The sequence below is a fragment of the Wasmannia auropunctata genome, unplaced genomic scaffold (genome assembly GCF_000956235.1).
Source record: "Wasmannia auropunctata unplaced genomic scaffold, wasmannia.A_1.0 LD335844.1, whole genome shotgun sequence".
Lineage (NCBI taxonomy): Eukaryota > Metazoa > Arthropoda > Insecta > Hymenoptera > Formicidae > Wasmannia > Wasmannia auropunctata.
Window position 1 is genome coordinate 549,965 of NW_012027046.1, and position 24,599 is coordinate 574,563.

A 24,599-nucleotide genomic window follows, 5' to 3' on the forward strand; every position below is an offset into this window, starting at 1 on the left:
TTTTAAAATCTTGCTACACGGAATGACTAATTTAATTGTAATGTCTGCGGCACGTGTCAGTGAACTGAAGCGCATTGTTTACGCTGAAAAAGGATCGCGCCAGAACGTATCGCCGACGATATAATGCGATTGCATATCGCGACACATTTTTCCATCTCGTTTCTAGATGATCCACTTTGCGTTTCGCGTAGCGGCAGCTAACATTATCAAGTTCAGAGCGGTTCACCGGACGTAACGCAACGATAGACATTGGTAGCCTCGAATGCACATTGTGACTAATTTGCTGCACTATAAATTAATTCTGTTTATTGCTTGGTATAAAGAAGATAATATTATAAAAAAGAAGAATCGATATTCAGTTGAGATATTCAGTACTTATACATATGAAAGAGATCCATCTTAGGTATATATATATGTGTATGTTATTTGAAAATCGATTCCTCAGAGATGATTCCGGAAGCAATTTATTTTATTGCTCCAAAATATCGACGATCCGCTTCCAATCATAGTAATCGGCGTAATTGGCACGAAGCTTCCTCGTTTCCTCGCGTTTGAATGGAGCTGCCGGAAGTGACATCAGGCGAATGCGTGACGGGCGTAAATGCGTCGGGTCGCAATGAGTTCTGCGGAAAAGTTGTCCGATACACGTGTCCTACAATGCAGTCAGATGCCATTAAGTAACGGTCGGCACAAATGCATTGTCGAGGACACGATCAATTGAGATAGCAATTTGCTGCGAGGTTAGCGGCAGAATTGAGCGTTAAATTGTGTGGGGGTGAAACTGCTAAAATTTACATGTCGCCTTGATTGAAAAGGAAGCACGGTCCACTAGAAAAAAAAAAATCCGCAGGCATTACGAAATCTGACACAATGGCGGTACAGAATTAGTTAAGTATCCCGGTCTATTGTAAATGCTTACCTTTGCCATTATGTCATTATTTGCTATGAATAATTCAAAATTTGTCTCTGGAATGATTATAAAAATCGCAATTGTGCGTGTCTGGGGAAAACTTTTTCCAAATGATGCCTTATTTGTTTTTATTTGTTTTTTTATACTTACAATTATACATTAACTATATATAGCTTCTTATAGTGTCGTAGCCTTACCGAATAGTTTTTCAATCCAAAAACATAGTTAGAAATACATTACACTTTCTATGATTATTATTATTATTTTAGCTTTGATCGCATAAAATCATGTTCCCCGTATAATGTTATATGCAGAATAACGTAAAATGAGACGTATCTGCATTAACATATACTGGAAACACCGTGAATCTGCTTGACGGAGCAACGAACTCGCCGATTAATTACAACAGCTGATTAGCGACGCGTGCGCGCGCGCGGTTACTTATTAATGTAATTAATCACGCGATTGCGATTAATCAACGCGTCATACTTTCTACTTTTGCGATCGCCGGCATTACACAATGCCGTCGTAATTTTTTTCATATGAGTCATCATGACCTCCGAATCGGCACGCAATATCGCGAGAGTTCCAATTATGCGAAACATCGTCACTTTTTTGTGAGAATACTTTAACTTCCGTCTTATGAAGGGCGACATCATCACAATATTTATTTTGCCATTGCAGCATAAGTTTGTTCCGTTTGTTCATTAAGAATTTTATATTTACGAGCAGAAAGTTACTTCTTTTACTTTTCCTTCTCACACATACCAGTTAATTTAGATCTATTAATTGAACAACACCTAACTCTTATATAAATATTCCATCTTACAATTAAAATGATATAATTTACGATTTCTAGTAAAATATTCATTGTAATTTCCTTATAAGCTCTTAAAAAAGGACAAATATGCACGAACGATATGTTCATGCACGCGGCGAACGTATAAAAGATGTGTGGGCGTTAGACAATTATTGTCGCGGGATTGCTAATAGCGAAAAATTTCGTATGACCTACCTTCGACAATGAGAGATAATCCATAATTTTCGCAACGGTACGCGAACGGTTATCATTGATAGTTAATTAAGTTTGCGGTTGAATTCGCCAACCGCTGTTATCGCACGATTTGCTTTCCCACACCCGAGAGCGTCGCGGCGCGACGTTTCATCTCGTCGCGAGAATTACAAACCGCAGAAGCCATGCAGTTGCGACGGGACGAGGTTTCCGCCTTGGCGAAACCATGGAATTTCCATTCCTGCCAAATGTGGCATAATTAATATCGTTGTTTGTCGATTTGCAAGTTAATTACATCGTTCACCCGATTGGACATCGGTTCCCTCAAAGCATCGCCAGAGATTCTAGCAATCAACAAATGCCATTTAATTGATTTAATTATTAAGTGCTCTTTATTCATCCAGAAACAGTGCTTCTTTTCAGAAATGACAAAATATTCTTCGAGAAAATCATAACATTATATGAATCGCCGAAAAAAAATAAAAATAGACATTTTTTATTTAGATTTTGAAAACCATCAATTAAAAAGATTTTTTATAATAAAAATATGTTAAATTAAACGTTGATAGACATAGATAACGTTTATTACTTTAGCTATACTTTTAATTTGACGAAATATTTCAACGATTTTTTGAAAAATTATTTAATAAAAAATCTCAACTGATTATTACAAAAGGAAGAATTTTTGCGAAAGTAAAATACACAATTGTGCTGTCGATTTCTGTAACTCCTGAAAAGTTACGTGTCACAAGACGTGAGAAATGTGATGTTTTACACCTTTGTGTGCTTTAAATCACACCGTCTGACTTGTCTGAAATTTGCACCTCAAAATGAGCCTCCGTATTAATTTGCATAATTACGTTACTCGATAAGGATCATCCTCCATTGTTAGGATTTCCACGCACGGAAAACAGTTGCGCGACCTACATAATTGCCTTCGTCACCTATGTACATACACGGGTAGAGATGGTTGAGCGCATGGATGGCCTGATTCGTGAACAATGAGCGCATAAAGAGCGCCTTAATCCGCAAAAATGTATCCCTTTGTGACAGCACGGCCGTGCTGCATCGCCCTTACGTCTCCCTTCTGATCGCTTTAAAAGCTACTTTATGGCGCGGGTCACGACTTGATGGTGAACGTTTCGACATCCCCTGCAGCTCCGTGGCCCACCACCGTTAAAGTTAAACTTTTTTTTTTCAGGAGCTTTGTCGCACCTTGTTTGTGAACGTGCGAGCGCCATCCTATCGACGCTGCATCCTATCAGCCACTCCCCTTTCTCGTTGCATCTGCATAATTCACCGAATCGATCCGACGAGCCCCTCTGATAGTTTATTTAGAAAGATGACGCTATTGAATCCCAGAAATAGCACGTTCAAGTTGATTTACATCGTGCTATCGCTTTGATCGTTGATTTTCGCGATTCTCAACGTGTGTAGCACTGTTAAATTTGGTTAGATACGATCTCGAATATTATGACGATGAAAAACATCAAATTACAGATTACTATTACAATATAACAAGGTTCATTTAAAGTTTGACACACAGCAGTTAAAATGGGATTTTTATATCTGGATAAATAGTTTTATCATGAATTTCACGGCCGGGAGGAAATATAAATCCATCAAGAATCCGCGTGATTTATCCATGTAGGCCAGATGTTGGAAACACCCGGTACGTGTATTTCGTTTACAGTAATCCTCGCGATATCGTGGATACTACGCGAAACAAGGCACTCGATTTGCCATGATCATGTTCTTACCGCAATCCAAGAGCGTGAATCGACTTTCGCGTCCGGATGTGCTCTCGCGAGTCAGCCACGGCATAGAGAACATTGCTTTCCTCCGCACTAACGTTCTTAGTTCTCTCCTTAGGGCCCGCGGATGAGTCACGTTCACTCCGGCGAAGACCCGTGAACTCCTGCCTCGTCATCCGCCGAGAGAGTAACGACCCCGACTGTTCCTTTTTCTCCGTCGCAAACCAGAAACCGATCCTTTGGTGTCACCTGGCTGGGACTCTGTCAGATGGAAACTGACTGGGTCAGAAGCGCTGCGAATTTTCGGAAAACGTTTATCGCGACGTGCTGATTTAGACTCATACTGCGAATATAATTTTTTCAATTATAAATATTAAAAAGAAAACGACAATACTTTCACATATATATTATTAATACTAGAAATTTAATATTCGAATTTTTACTCAATATTTTAGTGACATAAAATGATTTTTTGATTTTGTTAATTGTTTTATCGATGCAGTAAATTAGTTTACTTTATGCCAATAGATTTACGGGAAAATCACACTTTCTATTTTTATTAATGAAAATTGACATCACGTTTAAAGTAATGATCGAAAGAAATATATAGGAAAACATACATTTACAATAATTGCATGTTTTATTTACACAATGCCTGTGCCATATATCTGCGTCTCGGTAAAAATAAACTTTCTCTCTCCCTATTTATGCCATTCTTTTCCATTAGGCATTATAGCTCTCGGAGGCTTATTTAAAGTTTTTCCCCCAGCGCAATTTTCAGAGTTCCCGCCCCAATATTTTTTCACGTACCCTCGCGAATATCTTCTCGGGGAAGATTTATCGTCAATAAGCAGTTTTCAAAGAAACGTTTGCCTTTATCTTCTGGTAAAAAGTAATACAGGGGATTTTATATATATACCTATGTTATAAAGTATATTCTTCTTTACAATTTAAATTTACATATTAATAACATTCATCATTAAGCTAATATTTCAAAGTGGAAGGAAGATAACGTTATATTTAAAAATAGCACGCCAAGTAGCACGCTTATCCTTCTACTTTCAAACAACAGCATTCCCGTACGTCGTATGCTATCGATGTAATCTCAATGTCTTCGATTGAGAAAAAAATTATGATAAAAATTATGCATGACTCGGTGCGTCCGTGAATGAAGCTGCGTGGCGAATGGAACGTGCAAAGGCATAACAGTAGCTACAGAACTGGGACATCCGGCAAAAGCGACGCGTGAACGTTGTAAAAGTGGCGATGAATAATACACGAGATATTAGCGTTATTAAATACGCCGGTTTTCCCTCGGAAGGCAGATCTCGTCGGTGATGTGCTCTTGTCAGCCGGGAAAGTGGATCGTCGCACGCATTCTGGGAAAAGTTGCATTTATTAATTTTCGCAACCTCTCACGCCGTCTGTTTATCCGTCAGCGGAACGGGCGCACGTGCTTCTATTAATTACAAAGCTAATTAACTGGCTGTTAAAGCCTTCTCAGATTCTTCACGGTCGCGGGATTGCCAGCCGCGCGATGTCTTGCGGCGCATTCGATCAAGTGACTGGACACGAGAGACCTCACGAATTCAATTTCGTTTTTGTCGTTCGTGTTTGACGTTGCATCCTCAGTGGCTGATTTAAAAATCTCATATTCGTAATGAACTGATTTATTATTTATTATAAAGCGTTTACTAGCAATTGTAATCTTTTGAGAAACTACGGGGAAAGATATTTTATTTGACAAAATAAAGTAATGTCACCGTCAAAGAAGGAACTTTTTTGGGGGATACAAATGACGATAATAAATAATTATTTCACGCCAAACTAAATATACGTGTATATATATATATATATATATATATGTATGGCTAAGAGCATTCGTCATGTGCTGCCAACAAGGTCGGTAATAAAAGTAACGGTGGCGGCAATAAAGCGCCTTATACCGATATTATCTGCTGCTCCAGGAGCTTACGGTCAAACGCCTTTCTCCTTACTTATATATATATACACCCGTTCCGCTTCTCCACGGAGGGAGGCGTAGCCCTTATATGCGTGCGTCATGCGATAGAAAACGAGACGATAAGAAATAGAGCGTGCATTTGCACGTATTGCTCGGGTCCGACGAATAAATGGCGGCGTACACAACGGCGGATCAAATGAACGATGAATCACGCACGGTGCGACCGTATAACTCTCGAAATGCTGCTCCCTCCTACCGCGGCAAAATATATAATTAAAGCGGCGTCGGGCCGAAAGCTGTCCCTCTGAATCAACACGGAAATAAGGACTGCCACCCTGATGTTCTCAGTCATGAATTCTCTTACAATTAGTCATGTACATTGCGAGGTCATCTAAATGCGCACGTTTAACGTATTAGGCTACATATCCAAAATAACTGCTAACGTTCTATCAAATTTTATGATAACTTTGATAAAAATTATATCTATTATATATTATAAAATATTAATATTATACATACCGAATTATTTCTACATTAACGCGAAAAAGCAGTAAATTTGTATTTTATTTTGTGAATTACAGAAAATTAGCATTGAATATAAGCATTAGTGTCTATACACGGAGAATTTTTTTTTAAATTTACCCTGCAAATCATGTTAATTATGAGACAATATAGTATTTAGGCAAATTTTACTGTGCACTACAATAAGATTTCGCAGTAAAATGTATTGTAGTGCACAGTAAAATTTACCTAAATACTATATTGTTTCACAATTAACATGATTTTCAAGGTAAATTTTAAAAGAAAATTCTCTCCATTTACCTATAACAAAGTAAAACAGGCGATATGTTTACGTTACGTTTATTTAAATTAGCTATTGTAATATGCAAATTAATATTTCCTTTCCTCTGAAACATATATTTTCTAGAAATGGTTTCTACAAAGGAAAACATTTTTTATACGTAAGTACGCCGTGATAATTCTCGCGCGTCGAGTCACTTTCGCCCGTAGAACTCGATCCGGGTTCTCTGACTGCAGCTAATCCGGTATATCCCGTAACCCTTCTCTCGGTCTTTTTCTCCACGCGCGCTCTAACGAGCGTGATATCTGCGTTTCGTGCGTCAATATCCGATAAACAGTGTAGAGCCCCTCGGAAAACGAGTGAGCGATTGAAAGTTCTGAGTAAAAGCCTAAAATCCTCTCAAGATGTAGTAACAGACCAAATTCCCACCGCCACTTCCCGCGACGTTTTCAGGCCACTCTCGCTTTCTCGGGGAATCACCGCCGCTTTTTCAACACTCGCCGTGTGTTTCTTGCCAGCTTCTCATTTATCACTGTCCTGTGTTCTAACACTTGGTACGTCTCGAGCACGATCACGGCTGAATGGCCTCCTTTTTTTCGCCCGAGGAGCAACACCACCGTCGCCACGGCGCGGTGGTGCCTCGAACGAGCTAACAAATAATGTAATAAGGATAAAGAAAGATACCAGCCAGACATGTCATGTCATGGTACTCAATTAGTAATCGATACATTCCTGGCTCCTGTAAATGATCAACGTTGATCAACGTTGTCAATATGCTCCTTTGAGAAATGATTACACTTTTCAATGAGCCATCATAAAAAAATAACACGTGATGTAGAAAACAAATTGAGAAATAGTTATAATTTTAATACATAACAGTAAATCACGTTGATTATATACATATATAAGAAACAGAATAAAACAGTTTTTTATTTAATTCGCTAAACTTTATTCATTGAAAATATTAAACACGAATAATAATTTATTTATTTTAAAAACACGACATTTTATAAAGTCCCATCTACATAAGTCGCAAACGCACAATGCAAACGCAAACGCGAAGAAAAAAAGAAAGAAACGTCAAAAAAAAAAGAAAGAGAGAAACGTCCGCGTTTGCGTTTGCGTTTGCGTTTTGCGTTTGCGACTTATGTAGATGGGTCTTAACAGAAAGTAATAACCATCTCATAAAAATTTCTTATCATATTTTACTGCAATGTTTTAATTGATTAATCAAACTAATAATGCAACAATTTGATTGTTTGTCACTAGAACGTAACACTAACCATTCCCTTTCTTTTCTGTTTCAGGTGAGTTTAGAGAGAGGATTTCTATGAAACACACAAGCGACAATGCCCATATCCATTTCCAGAGAAGTATACGCCTCTGTTTCTTTTTCATTTTGCACGAAACAAGCACGCCTACGATGAACAATAGCTCATGGAATGGCCATGGAAATGCATTATCGCAATTGTTTGTATTGCGCTTTATGTCGTCGTGGGTAGGAAATATTATTTTTGCGCGTTCACTTGTGAAACCAGGTATTACGCGGCGATAATGCAGACAGAAAATCGATTAAATCTACCGTTTATTTTCGCACTTCCTATTATACGTTGGAACAGAACGTTAAAACAGAAATAGCGATATAATCCACGTATTCTATTTCGAAGAGGGTAATGCACTCCTCCAGCCAGTTTGATAGCTTTAGTTGAGTTGTTGAAATTAACAAACATGGAATTATTTGAGTCCATCATTTGAATCCATCAAGAAAACCCGATTGTTTTCATTTTTTTTTTATATATATAATAGAGAAAAAGACTTATTAAATATACTTAATTGTAAAAACGTCAAATGCTTTTAGATTTCAATAGATACTTTTTTGTGACTTGTTGGATTTTATGATACTTATATTTGAGACTTAGCGACTTGGGTGGCTTGCTCGCGAGAAGCTTTATTACGGGCTTCAATACGGATCTCGAAGAAGCCACTGCGCGTGTTTAGGATAAGTTCTCAAAGTTTCTGCTTTACAGCTGCATTTCTACCGCGTCTCGCGTCGTCACGGTTTTATTGGAGACCCGTACTTTTATACCTCGCAGAGAGTATACATACGCACACACGAGTATGTATCGCATCTGATCCACGCCTCTTCTCGCGCTATCGCGAGGAAGCAGATGCACGAATAATTAAGTCTATCGTAACAACCAATGCTCCCGATTCACGAGCTACGTGGAACGTATGTTTACGTGTAGCTTTTTTAAAATAAGAATATGCACCATTAAATAATTAAATTTATAATTAAAAATGCTAAATATATTTCTGATTTTCAAAGAATTCAAGTATTATTCAAAGAAATACTTTTTTTGTTCAAAATAATACAAAAATAATTATGAATTTGATGGTTATTCGGTGACTTTCTTTATTGTGGTGTTTATCTTATATTGTACATATCGCCACATATTTTATACATGTATTTGCATATGTATATTGTATATGTACAAATAGAGAAATTGAAACTCTAAATAGTAGCTTCAAGATTGTTTTTAAAATCTAAACGTGTATGAAGGAGAAATGAAAATCTAATATTGTCAAAATAAAAGTAAAATAAAAATAAAAAAATAAAAACCTAACATTGTTCCACAATATTTATGTTGGATAATGTTATTAAGATTTATTCGAAGGTAGACAGGCAAATCGATTCTGCGCGAAGCAACAACTACGATACTCTCGACTTCAATATACTTTCTGCCCGTTTTTACCGCGTTGCGCTTCGTACAGCCGCGTGATTTAAGACGTCGTCGACTTATCCGGGACACGGTGCATTTTCTTTGTACAATACGTTCTTTATACATACAGTGCTCGAGTAACCGGCGAGAACAACGTCACGCGTTTTTGTCGAAGTTACGAACGAGAAATACACGCGACGTAAGAACACGATGGATAGGAAAAATTGCTTGAGGAGCATAGAAGCCGAAGAAGTCACGAAGAGAAGAGAAGAAACAGCAGGACGAGAGAGAGAGAGAGAGAGAGAGAGAGAGAGAGAGAGAGAAGGCATCGACGTAGGAAAGTATTATAACCATATAAGTGTCGATGATCTTAGCCTCGCATGTGCGCCGAGTGTAGTGCAACTGGATTCGTGACTTATTGCTTAGGCATTTAGAGGGGAAGTTAATGTGTAGAAAAAGGGAGAGAGAGAGAGAGAAAGAAAGAGAGGATCTAGTTTGGAGAAACAGAGATGCAGAAGGGAAAATGTGCGCATGTTCTCCAAGTGTGTGGTCGTCATTGCTTAATTATACGCTCGACTCGTGAAGTACTCGGGGAGTACTCGAAGGTGAACGCGTCTGTAGTCGCAGAAATTGAACTAATTACCGCTATCGCACAGTGAGTCGTGCATCTCTCAAGTTGTCTCTCGAGAGCGTGGCCGATCCCTTTATAGCGAAGATCAACGGATATCGACTCGTATTCTCAAGACAATTAATTTAGATCGTCTTATGGGATCTGCCCGGCAATTAATTTCTTTCTAGGGAGCGCGAACGAAATTAATGTCTATCGAAACTTCGAGAGGGATATATCTCCGCGAGGGGAAAATATACTTTCTTCGCAGTAACCGTACAATATAAAAATTGATTTTATTGACTCTTAAAACTGACATTTTATATTATCTTCCTCTTACTAAAATTTAATCAGATTACTTAACTATTTTAGCTCCACTCTATAATTAATAGAACAGAAAAAAATTTAAGCATTTAATTTAAAAACAATACAAATATACATATTTGAAGATTTATTGAAGATCGCACACAATTTAAACATCAAAATGTTTAAATTGTGTGCGATCTTTATTTCAAGAATAGTAGGCTTTCTCTTATACATAAATACTTATATTTGGTATATATCATTTTACAAAATTTGCGAGAATTTAAGTCACAACAAACAGTTTCGTATTATATACTTATGTTAAAGTTGATAACTTCTAAATTATAGGAAACTAAAACTGTTGTAATTTGCTATGTATATCTTGCACGCATCCTTATTAAAATGCACTTTATACACGTATGCAATGTTGTAACATATCCAATGGTCTGCTCGTTGCATGCATGTTATGCGCAATTGCTGCACCTGCAGATTAATACTGTTGTTTTTTTTAAAAGGGAGAAGTTAAATTTTAATGCATATACTTTCGGGAAGCAGATAAAATTTTATAAAAATTAATATCTTTAAACATTTCTATACACAATCTCATTTTTATTATTAAATTTTTGCTACATAATATAATTAAATTCTAATAACATTACTAGATTATCAAAATATAATAGACATTGCTTGATAGACATTTTTCGCATTCATATGCATGTCACGGCGATCGAATTGCAAACGGACTCGTGTGCATGCGATGCATTTTCTAGAATATGTTAAAGATATCTCATTCATACGCCGAACTCGTGCCTCCTGACTTCACTAACACGCAGCGGACGCAATTTTTCTGATCTTCCGATTTCTATCACGTCTACGACAAAAGCGCGACATGTGTCCGCAACATTACATTAAAACTTTTACAGATTCCAACGTTTGCAGTCAATCGCCGCGTCATTCGCATAAAATTATCGCCTTTTGTGAGTTCATATCGCTAACGATCGTTCTCCATCGCCGACGAATCTAAGCGCGCGATAAATCGATGATCGTTCTGGACAATTAAGCTCGATTTGTCCCGATCTTAATCGGAGTCCTGATAAGCTATCGCCAAATATCTGAATCGAGTTTAGTTCCGCATTGTTATTTTGTCTCCTCACGTCGTTCCTTTTTCCTTTCTTTTGTTTCGCACTCGTTCGGGACCGGCATGTGTTTCGCGCACCTGCAACGGCACCTCTCTCGCCTCCGGGGAAGAACGCGAGGACGACATTTATGATCGTCTTCGCAGGCGCGCCTCTCCCGGGAGAGGTGGAACGCATCTGCTTGAAAGAACGACCGAGGGTCGCGTGCCTGGCTGCGTTCCAATTACGCTTAATTATTATCGCGATAATCGGCATTACCGGAGCGGAATGTCGTGATCGACAGTGTAGATAAGTGGCTGGCGCTCGAAGCGTGCTGCTCGCTCGTCCCGTTCGCTTATTTTTTAACCGTATTTGACATATTCCCGCACGCCGTCGTGACGATTCGTGACGCGAGATAATCCACGAAGCGGTACGCGCGGTGGAAAAATAACGTACATAAATGGCTATTCGCATTATTCGCGTACGCCGATTAGACGTGGCGATTCTCCAGCTCGCGAGGTTGGACGATGGCACTTAGGTCATTTAATTACCATTTACGACACCTGCGTCATATATTTAATGTTACTTAGGATATCGGTGAAGTCGTTTGCGTGCTTCCGCGCATAAAAATGGAAATGGGAAAATTTCTAGATAGATAATACCTGAGTAAGGAACATTTGATCGTTAGTAGAGCCGTGAAAGTAGTAGTAAATATACCGTACACTGAAGTGGGTAACTATCGAAGTGTAATACATCATACGACTTTGACTGAATATAAATATTATTGTATAATGATTAAAAAAAAATACTTGCGGTCTATAAACCAAGACAGACTGTCATTATAAAGAGAGAGGAGACATGTCGCATTTGCTGGGGCAGCCGTCAGCGTGAACAGTCTGCCATAATAAAGCATATGGTTTGAAGAAGAATAATGGCAAGAGTGATTACGGCAAACTTATTTCCGGCCGTTTACAGGCCTGCTTTAGACATATAGACGATTTTCCAGGAGTCTACGATCATGCTCTATGCCCTGATTTAAATCGCACTTATCATCGATGAATTATAAGGTGGAGGAAACTATAATAACTCTATCTGAATATCCTGTATGTTATCCATTCCTTCTAGAAAGCCTTCGAGACCTATGTAATTATATATTCTACGCAGATACGAGGTCATACGAACGGTAATCTATCTTATGCGTATTCGCATTTCCTGGATAAACGATCACATAAGTTTTTCAATCATTAAAATAATTTGAGGGTTTAATGCACAACAAGGATTTAACCCACTTTTTCCAGAACTTGGAAAAAAAACCTATTTGATTGATGATCAATTTCAATAATGGCAAGGAAATTTAGAAAAGATAAATCTAGATTCAACCGGTTCTCGACCTAAATCATCGGTCTCGCGTTAAATTACTGTTGCTACTTAATTCTTCGATTAGCATCGTTCGGCATAAATCTTTCGGCCCTTCTCGCGCTTTTTCACGAGCGCGAGCTCGCTGACACGGAAATAAAATGTATGGTACCCTCGTAGCGTTAACGACGGCGATTTATCGCGAACTGCGAACGCGATCGTTAGAGCCCAGTGTGCGGTAACGTCGAACAATGAGTATGGTTGTACATTCGAGAGCAGTATGGTTCATGATCAAAGGTGACCTCGCCATAACAACGACCGCCATTTCGTCAAACGTAAAAATTGTCGATATTTTATTAGGTTTTCGTTATTCGTATTGAAAGAAATTGAAAGTATATTGAAAGAAAAATACTAATGTCGGAGAAAAATTAACGATGTGTGTTGTGTTTCAATTTTTTTAATAAAGAAAATTACAACTTTTAATACATAACACACATTAAATATTTTGGTAATTAAATGATCCATCTAATTTATAAAGAAAATGAAGTCAATTTCTATGAATAATAAATATGTTCGATTGAAACGATTATGTCATTTGATTGTGACGTAGAAGCTTAGGGAGTTATATTTCATTATTCAAAAATTATTTGTTTAAACGAAGTATTTATTACATAGACCGATTAATTAGAAAGGCTATTCTCGAAATTGAGATCACACACTGTCGAAACACTTTGATACTTAATAAGTCTTCAAATATGAAACGTTTGTATTTTAAATTAAATGCTGAAATGCTTTTCTAACCTAATTAACTTTCTTCATTAGCGGAACAAAAATGCTGATTTCAATATTTATCTTCTCCATTTCCAACGCGGAGAATCGCTATAACGTTTTTGATGGGGGATTTATTAATCCATTAACGCACGCACCCTCGGGCATGCGTTAATGCAAACGTCGTTAAAAGATATCGGTTGGCACGCTCGCTTCTATTTTGCGGCCCAAAAAAGGGCTTACGCTAGCCTAATTTATCCGCGTATCATTCAATTCGAGCTTAGTGGCACGAATGGCGAGTATGGCTCCCCGAAATGCACAACAGCGCTCGCACACGAGGGTCCTCGCTTTTTTTCTCTTCATTCACGCGCAGGGACACCGGCATTAAACCGAGCGCCCACAAAAGCCCTATCGAGTGGTCTCGACCGGCCAACGAAGGGAGAAAGAACGAGAGAAAGCCCTTCCAATCGGAAGTACAAAGCGCGCATGTACTTCGCCGCTGGATCTGCTAATCGAGTGCACGAGCCGTGTAAAACGAGCGTTTCGTGTCAACGTACAAAACCACGTGGTTCTTTGATTCACGAAATGAACGCACGAAATCCTCGATAGAAATGCCGCAAGATCTACCTTCGCCGTTCCTTTGTTAAATAATGACAGAGACTATCTAAGTGATTACTATTCTTAAATAATGATAAAGACATTTATAGGTATCTCTGTTATTATTTTGTGAATATAAAATGATACAAGAAGGAATAGTCTCGTTTCATGTTTCTTTTGAATTTGTGCCTGATTTATTTCTATCGCAACGCTTAAGATAAATCGCGGAGTGAATTTGATTCAGAGATAATTTTATTTTTAAAATTTATTTACAGATATAAAATTATATTTTCTTCGTTATTATTATTATTATTCTTCGTTAACCCGGACAAATTCAGACAGAAGTGGAAATCGAGAAAAAATGTATTGTCTAACCGATCTCACGCACTGACGCGTCGGGACGGTTAGGTTGCATCGGAAATATGGTCAGTCATCGCGTAGCGCAGCTGCGAATCGGAGATGCGCCCGGAGCTGCAGTTACTCGCTGGACCCACATAGCGAGATAAAGCACGTTTACCTGGAAGGGAATAATTATTCGGCGCAAACCAGTTTCGCGGACACGACGCGCTTGTGTACAAAGGAGGAGGGCCCTCGCTTCGAAAATACCGTCGGATCGTGTTCGAGCCGTGGGACATGGCGTTTCTGTCCGGGCGGAGGGGTCGATTCCGTTTTAATTAAACGTCGGCTTACGCCGCGCGCCGTAAATCGCCGACGCCGCGCCGGATCGCTTCTCCTCGTCGCGCGTTTTCGAATTAATCTCGATTTTCGCCCGGAGGCGGCGCAACGCGTTTCGCGCGTCGCACGCGAGAAACGAGGCCTCCTCCGTTCGTTCGCGCGACGGCGGAAACGATAAATTCCCCGGGGGGTCTTCTAATAATTCGCACGAGCATCTCCTCCCCTGCATCTTAACGTATATTCGGGCCACTGGGCTGCGGACGTTTCCACCTTTGTGAATCGAAGATAATTTGGAATGCCGAGATTCCTACTAAAAAATTATTATTCAATCTGTCTATTTGTTTAGGATGTTATTTTTAAATATTCAAATTTTCAAATATAATTAATTTGCAAATCCCTTAACTGCTTTTTAGGTAAGATTTTCACTTCTGATATGCAATTCAAAAAAAGAAAGAGAAAAACGTTAAAATTGATAATAATCATAAATATAGAATGATAATGATATAAGATGTCGACACATGAAATGTTAATATATTCGTTTAAATACTATTTAGCATTTGTTCTTGTAAATTAAACACAACTACGTATATAAATTTCGAGGGGTAACGCGAGAATATGCATGAGGAACGCATTGTATGCGCATTTAACTTCCCTCTTGTTTAATTGAAATTCTTTATCTATGTAATCAAGTCATCGGGAAACGCGTGGCACGAGTTCGCGGGTTAATAACTGGTTACGATGTCCGTCCGCGAACTACTGTTCTCGTAACAGCTGGCCATTACGTAATTAAGGCACGTGAGGAAAGAGAGACGCCGCCGACTTTTAATTCCCGTATCTAAAATAGTCGTGTATCCAAACGGCGCGTAACTTCCGCTGACTGAGTATAATCGTCTATAATTTCTCATGAATATAATCGCGCTGCTTTACAAATCGACCCTTCCGTCCTTAAGATATAACGATGAACATGCAATGCCACGAGGTACGAGATGTATACCATAAAATAAGGCACAAGCATCGTGCCTATTTTTACAATGAGTTTTTTGCAATAAAAAAATAAGTATTAAAACTAAATAGAAAATTGAATAAGCTTTTTTTACGTCTAGACTCTGATAAAATCCAATAACCAACATTAAACCATGAATGCACCGTTCTCGAAAGACTACTAGAAAATTAACACGCGTATTCTTTGTGATTATATTTCCTTACATATTTACATTTCCATAATTCTTTACTGCCGCATAGTAGAACCTTATTTAAAATTTGATAATCTAGGAATCTTGGACATATCTGTAAAAGACATCTACAATATACACAGTTTTGTTTCGAAGATCCATTTTTTGCATCGTTTATGACTATTGCAGTTATAAGATATAATAATTTATCTTTTTTGTCACAGATTTTATTATTCTGTTTTATAGTTTTATGGTTTGAAATTCTTTACTTGGATGTCTATATGTATATTTTATTTCTGGAATTAGCAAAACTTTGTTAGTTTTTGACCATTCTTTTCTTATATGTTATTCTATTTCAGAAAGTTTGCAAATTGAAGTAATCTTTATGCGTGCTCTATCTTGTTCCTTTCGCCTATGATTTTCTTACGCCTTCGATTGTTTTACGTCGCAAGATTTTTCTTTGAAGTTTAAAGTTCACATTTTACCTGTAAGTTTGTTTTTTCCTGAAAAGTTACATTTCCTGTCTGTCTACCTGTATTTTTCTCTGTGAGAAAGATTAGAATTATTGCAACCTCCCCCTGCAAGTAATTATTCAACACGTGTACACTCACGTTTTTGTTTCCCGCGCTTTAGAGCAACATGACTTCGGGTTGCGTGAAAGAAAACAATCAAGAAGTCCGCAGGGCGTAATAAGATAATATGAGGATAAATTACGTTTCGCTGAATAATTATTATTCTCTTGAAGCTGTCACTTGCCAAGGAAAATAAACATAGCTAAATATAGGTCATTACATGTGAAACTTTCACTAGGAAATTAATACATAAAGTAATTCTCGAATCATGTTTATTTTTCGGTCGAGCAAACTTGGAGACCGTTCCGATCGATTAGCTAGCAATTTCCATATCGCCGATTGTAATATCGATGGCGATCAAACGACGTGTGACGTGCAGAGAAAGTTTCTTATCCGGTTTTCCATTTCAGGAAGTAGAATCTTTGTTTTATTCAATTTCTCCAGTTAGTGATAACGTTTTTCGTATTTGTCATACTCGCAATACTTTCACCACAATTTCTTTTCTCAGAACAACATATTTTACAAGTATTTTATACAAATAAGATTGCACTTTGTAATAAGCCTACAGTTATATGCGTAATATTGTTACATAATCGAGCATGTACCGTTAATCTGTATAATTTACGAGAAATATTTGATACCATGTCAGTTTCGTTGTAATAACGCGAATACATATCGCACAAATGTAATGATTATCTTATGCTCTTATATTCTGATTTAAAATATATTATATTCTACAAGTTAAAGCATGAACTTACATGAAGATCTATTTATTATTTATATGACAATGTTTTAAACGTAGTCGTAGCGTAAAAACCGTTTTCAAGCATAGCGAACACTCGCAAATTACTCGTATTACCTGAGCTCCAGCGAGTCTGATAAGTTTCTCAGCACTTCTACGTAACCAGCGAAATGTCGTAATACTTTTTACGAGAATATTGCGTGCGGAGCAACGTGTTGCCCGCGTTTGAAAATGCGTCAGGCATTTCCTGGATGTTGCGTGCGGTTCCGCAATCGCATTGTATGGATGTCCCAGAATGTCCCAAGCCTAGCGAATCTTTTATTCGTGATTTTTTTTTTGTTATCTCGGCATCGATGTGTTTTCCCTTTCTTACATAAGTATCTTTGGATTTAATCCTCAAGTATTGCAAAATTAGATTAAAGTCCTCGCATATTAAACGAAGAGCAAACTTTTACTCTCTATTGTCACAGAAATTTAACTTGGAAAACCAGTAAAAAAATCCATTGCATTTTTCGCCGCTCGTGACTGAAAGACTCGGGTCCTCAATTCTCTCGAAGAGAGAATTCCATTTTCGAGAGAAAAAGATTTTATTAACTTTCGCCAGACGTGAAAAAAAGTGAGCAAAAAATGATTTGATAAATGGGAGATAAATGCAACCCCAGGGAATATTTCCTTTGTTTATTTGCAATTTAACGCGTCGCGTCGCGTCCTAAAGCGCGTGGCGTGCCGCGAGAACGCGCACGACCGACGCGCTCCCGCAACGGCGCCAGGCGATCGCGCGCCGCCGATCCCACGCTCCTTGCATAACGTGACTGACCTACCGTACGGTCGGTAGTACAACACGTAGTATCTAATATCTGGCCGGAGCTGGTGCGCGTTCGAGCTGAGGCCGAGCGGAAAGGAAATTCGCGCTGATGTGAAAAAAGGAGCCATGGTGCACTTGGGCGCTTGACCTGCCGCCAAGGTGACGCCGTAATTCTCATCAGCCGCGAGTGAGCAGTTAGCACGCGTCCTAACGGCGCTTCCTGCCGAGAAGCGCCGAGTAATTCGGTGTTCGTTTAACCCCTGGTGAACTCTTACGCCCTCGCGCTTAACATCGTTTACATGTGCATACATATTGTATGCGCTAAAGATATTGAGAGAGGATTTAATGGGATAAAATTTCTAAAATAGCGTGTCATTTCGTATAAGAATTTTACACGGCGTAGGCCGAGAATAAGCCTCTTCCATAAAGAGAGATCATCAATATATTTAAGTTTATATCAATTTTATTTTAAACTATTTTATAAAGGCCTGACAGCTCGAACGTTTTCTCGTATCTATTATGATGCAATATCGCGTTATATTACGAATTATAATGCAACACGATATAATAATCCAATGATGTACGTTTTTGGATAAGCTTATATAATGTAAGCACTTTTAAAGGATTGATGGCCTTGTTTAGTCACACGTAACACGGAGTGCTTTCTGTAATGCAGCCACACTGGTTAAACACGTTTGATATCTCATTTCAAATCACTACGAAACCGATCGAATGATTCTAATATTTTTGCACTTATCTTCCTATTAGCGCTTTCGCTTAGTATTATCTATCTAATACCGTTAATCAACCACGTATCTGCGATATCTTTATCATTAGAGGATAGGAGGAAAAATGTTTACGACAAACGTAAATAATTTTTCAAAAATTGTCATCCATTTCTGATAGCTGTCGCAATATTTGGAATTCCTTATATTTTCCTTTCTTGGAATTCTCCAAGCAGAAGTGCGGAAACCTCGATGTATAATACTTATGATCAGACTTGCCGAACGAAACAAGCAAAAAAAGCCGAAGGAGTCGTCGAGCAGGAAGCCTCGTCGCCACGGAAGGACATGAGCATCATTAGGAGAAAGAAGCCGCGCGCGACTCCTTTAGTTCCCTTCTTCTTTTTTTTTTCAAATCGCATGACGGGAAAACTCGTCGCGGGCAACGCGAAGGTTTAGTGCTTTCTTTAACGTCGTACACGTCTTTCCGCGCGAAATTTAGCCGAACAGCAATCAATTTTACGATGGGTCAGACTGGCGACCAATTAATTTTACGATAACAGCACGAGGGATACACCGATCCCTACGTAGCAACGTCTGCGAAGAACAATACAGCGATAACTTTTGAGAGAAAATAAATCGGCTTCGGAGTGAATTTAATTGAAGAATTCGAACGATTCAGCCTTAATTAAGATTCTGATTACTGTCTGAAATACGTTGTAAAATTCTTTCCGTTTCAAGAAACTCTGGAAAAGTACGGTGAACTAACGTTGCATCGAATCCTACAGATTACTTTCGTGCGCCTGTAGAAATCCAAACATTGAAACAGTTTTATGTTCATGGTTTCAGTCTCTGCACAGGAAATGTTTTTTAACTAGCATCCGGAGCCCGGATCTCTCGATCCGGAAATCCGAGGTGTACGCTAATACGAGAGAATAAAACGGTGATGTTGGAGTTTACGTAACCGTGTCGCGATTTCCTGTAAACGCTGTAATTAATTACTTATATGCATGCTCGCCTTGAGTACTCGCTCCACCGAAGATCCTTGAAATAGTTGGCCACGGTATTCGTTGAAGCTCTACTTTAAGCTCCTTTTTACGTAAATTTCCACCAAGACAGTGTTTAAGAACGTCAGAGGATTTTATTGCGTTCTGGTTAAAGATAACGATATAATGTTAACGATAACGAGGTACTCCCTGTAATTACGATTTCTCTCTCGCAGTGCAAAAGAAGCGCATAAACGTGGTAAATTGATGCCATTAAATGTATTCCCAGCGGATTGAAAGCCTTGCTAGTATACGCTAATCCAAGTTCTCTCTCTCTCTCTTTTTCTTCCCTTGATACCGACGTTTCTCATTAATATCTTTACTATTTGATAGCAAGAATAGAATCAGATATCAGCATCCTATTCACAATTGGCTGCCGACTTCCGTAAGCCCCCGATTATTCATGGGAAATCACGCTCGACGGTTCACAACGATAATACGACACTTTTACCCGAATAAATCATGGAAAATCCGATCTCACCGCTAGCCGTTTAGCAATCTCATCGATCATTTGTCTTGACTGCCTTTTTGTAAGAGTTCTTAATGTTCCTGTCCGATTCGTTTACGATTATTTTCGCGATTACATAAAACAAGCTAGTTGTGTGTGTATCTGTGAAAGTTTCTGTCATAAAAATTATACAATATGTGACACGTCTCTTGAAAGATTACGAGACGACACTTTTATCTTTTATCTATAATAGCGACATTTTTTTTATCTTTAATTTATTCAGTATACGGATACGTGCCGCGACAGGTCGGTTTAATTTTTATTGCACGACAACATAAACGTTGTCGGTCGTTGTCACGATTCAATTAAGGTGAAGCACATCACAGAGTATAAGCTTTTCTTTCGCGTTTCATTTCGCTGCGCGGCGAAACGGCAATTGTTGGTTGGCTCTGCGGCGCAACAAAAAGGAACGGCTTTATTAAAATAGAAATGGCTTCGGACGGAAATTATATACGTGCGCGGACGTTCGCGCTATCCGAAGCGGAAGAGACTCGAAACGGAGAAAACGGCGACATCTGCCCATTCCGTGCACTCCGTGTACCGACACTTTGAAAGCCCACCTTTTACTCATTTGTATACCAACCGCGGCGTGTATGCGTCTCGCATAATGCATCGAATTCCGTCCGTCGAACACCGGCGGTGGTCCTGTTCGAAAGAAGAAAAAAAACAGTCGACAGTTGTTTGGTGTAACAGTTCCTGTGTGTAGCAACTCTGAAATAGGAAAAGTGCAAACTGTAGGAAATTTGATTATTATTTACCGTGCCGTTTAACGCCAGGAATTAATTAATGCATCGAAGCCACCGAGTATAGATCCTCCTATGGTATCGTGACAAACTATGCAGGTGCAGCGGGTCACAAACGTTGCTGGGGAGAGCCAAAGTTATTTGAGTCAACTCGGTAACAAGCGCTGCAAAGTTTCCATGGAATATCCGATGAGCGTAACACTTGTGGTTAGGAACTCGCGATTGATCGGCATACCAGGCCGATGGAATATTTACGAGTTGGCTTAGTCGGACTAAAAGCGTACATAACCATCCCGTTGCTTTCCCAGCCAGACTTTGCCAGACACTCCTTTTATGCGGACTATATTTAAGGAACGCGACTGCCTGTGTAGAATCGATTCGGCGCAATTTCACTTATGACGACTGAATAATTAAATGCGGTCGATTTGTGTCTCGACAAAACAGCCGTTTGCAATAAATATTATTTTTGTTATTTTTAAACTCGCCATAAGGTATGCACACATACACGCGCGCATGCGATAATCCAGAGAAAATCGTATATCTGTTATCTTAAAACAAAGAAACGAAAAAAACAAAATGATTTCTTTCATCATATATAAATATCTACGACATAAATTAATTTATAACAATTTGCATAATTTGTACAATCGCAAATATTCAGTTATGTTTTGCATTTTTCCAATAAAGATATTTTCGGATACACAGGATATTTAAATCTATCGAGAGATTCGCTACAAGAGTTTTTTGTAATTTATAGTTTTAGAGCAATAACGATCGCAAACAAAATACAATTCTATGCAATACATCCTTGTATAACACTCGAACGTTTTTGAAGGTAACGTTATCCATGGGATCATCGTCGGGAAAGTATAAATACAGGGGGAGAAAATGTGTGCTTGTGTTTCGACTTTCGCGTGACAAATGACTTTCGAATTTATACGCCGTCATGTGCAGCACCGCTTAGATAGGTAGGTATGTATCACGCGCCGTCGTGCCCCGAATGTGCAACTCTCTGGAGAGCAAGAGATTATATGGTAGTTGCGAATATACGCGGTGAATTTATGGTCGCGCGCGAACAATAGCGGTCGCGTCCACAAGCGGTTTGTGGCTCGCGCCCCGAAATGTCGATATTTAGGAATCCGTTTGTTCGAATTACAATGCGTTCTCGGCGATTCTCTGGTCGTTACGCGTGCAGTCGCTTATTCAGGTGAAGCCGCGTATCGAACGCGAGCATATACGTACACTGCAGTGTACATACGTGGAATAAACATGCTTTGTTTGAGCTGTATAGGTAGACCGGCGTTTGTGTACAAGAGTATCTTAAACTTCTCTATGCGGTTATTATACGCGCAGTCCCTTGCACGTGCAGTTAAAGTAAAAATTAAATGATACATTCGAATGTCATATAAATCGATACATTTATGAGCGAATTCACATTGTTTCAATGGAATATTCGTAAAATTAACTTTATGTAACACTATTCTTGCAATTTATTGAATTTTAATTCCATTTTTACTTTTCTAAAGAAAAGTCAGTCGCCTCGAATTTGTTATCCTATGTATGGGAGCGCGTCCGGTAGGGCTGGGATAGCGTGTCTATTGTTACAAACATAACATTACATTTCAAACGTAACGACCAGGGAGAATCACAGAACATCCCAAGCTTGCGACTGAATCCGCGCCGTCACGATTTTACTCTTCATGCCTCGGGAATCGGCAATCGGAGACCGGGATTGTTCGTGCAACTATGTCCTTGCGAGTCGCGTATATAAACGCATTGCATAGCGAACGCAACGAGACCGCACGCATACTCGCATACACATAAGCGCGCACACCACACACACACACACACACACACACGCACACACACGCACGCGCGCGCGCGACAGAAACGCGAGAATCGACGTTTACGGCGACGCGCACAATGGACCACACCGCCGCTCATTTTGCGACGCGTAGTCGCCGGTGTAAATTGTGTTTGGTCATTCTCCGCCTATAAATAATTCCACGGTGGACAATGGCGCGGTGGACAGATGAAAACGCCCTTAAAACCACCCCATTTCGCAATGGGCGATCGAGCCCGCGATGGCTCCTCGATGAGACGTCACGGGTCAATGAAAAATTGCGGGGGCGAGAAAGGATTCGTGTAGGGCGTGAAAGTCGGTCCTCGACTCGGCTCATGGGGGTGTGTATCGAAACACGTTGCATCCAACGCAATCGATAGCATCCACTTCATTGGACGCGTGTCAACGTGAAAATATAGTCGCGGTGAGAGAGAGAGAGAGAGAGAGAGAGAGAGAGAGAGAGAGAGAGGGAGAGAGAGAGAGAGAGAGAGAGATTTTTGAATAACGCAAATACATAATCCACAAATTATAGATACGCAGATTTATTGAAGCACACGCAATTATACATAGAAATGCAAGAAGTGTACAAATAAATTTATATAGATGGTAACATAAGATAGTTAAATAATGTATAATGCTATAGCATGCACTAAAAGAGAAATTGGCTAAATACATGTATACCTTAAATGTATTATTTTTTATTTGATTAATAAGAGTTATTTGAACCAGCAAAATAGCAGTGTAAAAAGAGTAGAATATTTAATTGAACGATTTCCAAACCGGATAACCTATAGCTGCAATCAAGGCGCGATGTATAAAGCAACGGCTCTAAGATCATTGACATTTACTCGCGATCGCAGAAAGTTTGCTCTTAACGATACTCGTAAACGTATTGCCGACGGTCTTTAATGCCGGTCATCCGCGAGATTTGCATACGAGGTCGCGCGCACGAACGCGAACGAATCCTCATGAACTGGATCCTGATGCCGGTGCGTTAAATCACGCACAATGGTATTACATTGTATTTTATAGCCGCTAATGACCGAAGCATTGTGAGAGTCCCCCGCGAGGTAGTACATAATAAAGCGATAAATTAAAAAGTGCCAACCCCACGTTCGCCGGTCTGCTCTTTTTTCCGTCCCGGGTTCAGCAATCGTCCTGTTGGAGTTAATGGCGTGTGAATCTCATGAATCGTACTGGTTAGTCACGGTGGACTACCTATAGATCTCGCTAACCCTTTCGTCCACGTGATCGACTTAAGCCCAAATCACACTTCGATTTCCTCCTAAAAATTTTGTAGAACGGTCTACCATTAAATCATAATAGATTTCTTAACCATTTCCATGAATCTAGTTTTAAAATTAAATCTAGATTGTTAAGAATTGTTTTTAACATTTCATGTTAAATATTAGAAAACTGTTACCCTTGGAAATTTTTTTGAAAGTTATTGAATTAACAATCTTTCGTTTTTTTTTTCAAATCAAGTTGTCGCAATTATTTTAATATAAAGAAATAAATGTAAATGTCAAAAAGTAAATGTCAAAGTCGTGCAATGGGGCTTTCTGCTACACAAGTCGACTGGTCTCGAGGGAGATGGACCCAATCGGCTGGTATACCAGCTCTGCGTCGCGCCGTCACAAGGCCCCCGTAGTCATTCAGCTTACGGACGGGGACCCGCTATGCCCGCGGGGTCCTTACGCACGACAAGATACGCACGTCCTGCTTCGAAACGGCCAGTGTCCCATACCACGTCGTCTGTTCCTTTTTTTATATTCTTTTTTCTCCTCTTTTCCTCTCCCTCTTATCTCTCCCCGCGCATTTAGTCACGGAGCCTCGTTTCGTCTCGTTCCCTCACCCCACGGCG

General features: G+C 39.2%; 2 protein-coding genes across 7 annotated transcripts in view; both read left to right on the forward strand.

The window, feature by feature from the left end:
- LOC105455756 overlaps window positions 1-8,626 on the forward strand; it is a 52,244-nt gene extending 43,618 nt beyond the window's left edge. The window contains exon 3 of one of the 2 annotated variants that reach the window (XR_975155.1): window positions 7,749-7,830. Coding sequence is in view for 1 of the 2 variants with exons in the window: in XM_011699313.1 (XP_011697615.1) it covers window positions 7,749-7,996 (248 nt within the window). In the remaining variant the exon portion in view is untranslated. Of the gene's footprint in view, window positions 1-7,748 lie in introns of both variants that reach the window. The other variant, XM_011699313.1, reaches the window with a different exon arrangement.
- LOC105455758 (disabled homolog 2-interacting protein) overlaps window positions 1-24,599 on the forward strand; it is a 290,985-nt gene that overhangs the window by 239,650 nt on the left and 26,736 nt on the right. The window lies entirely within an intron of this gene.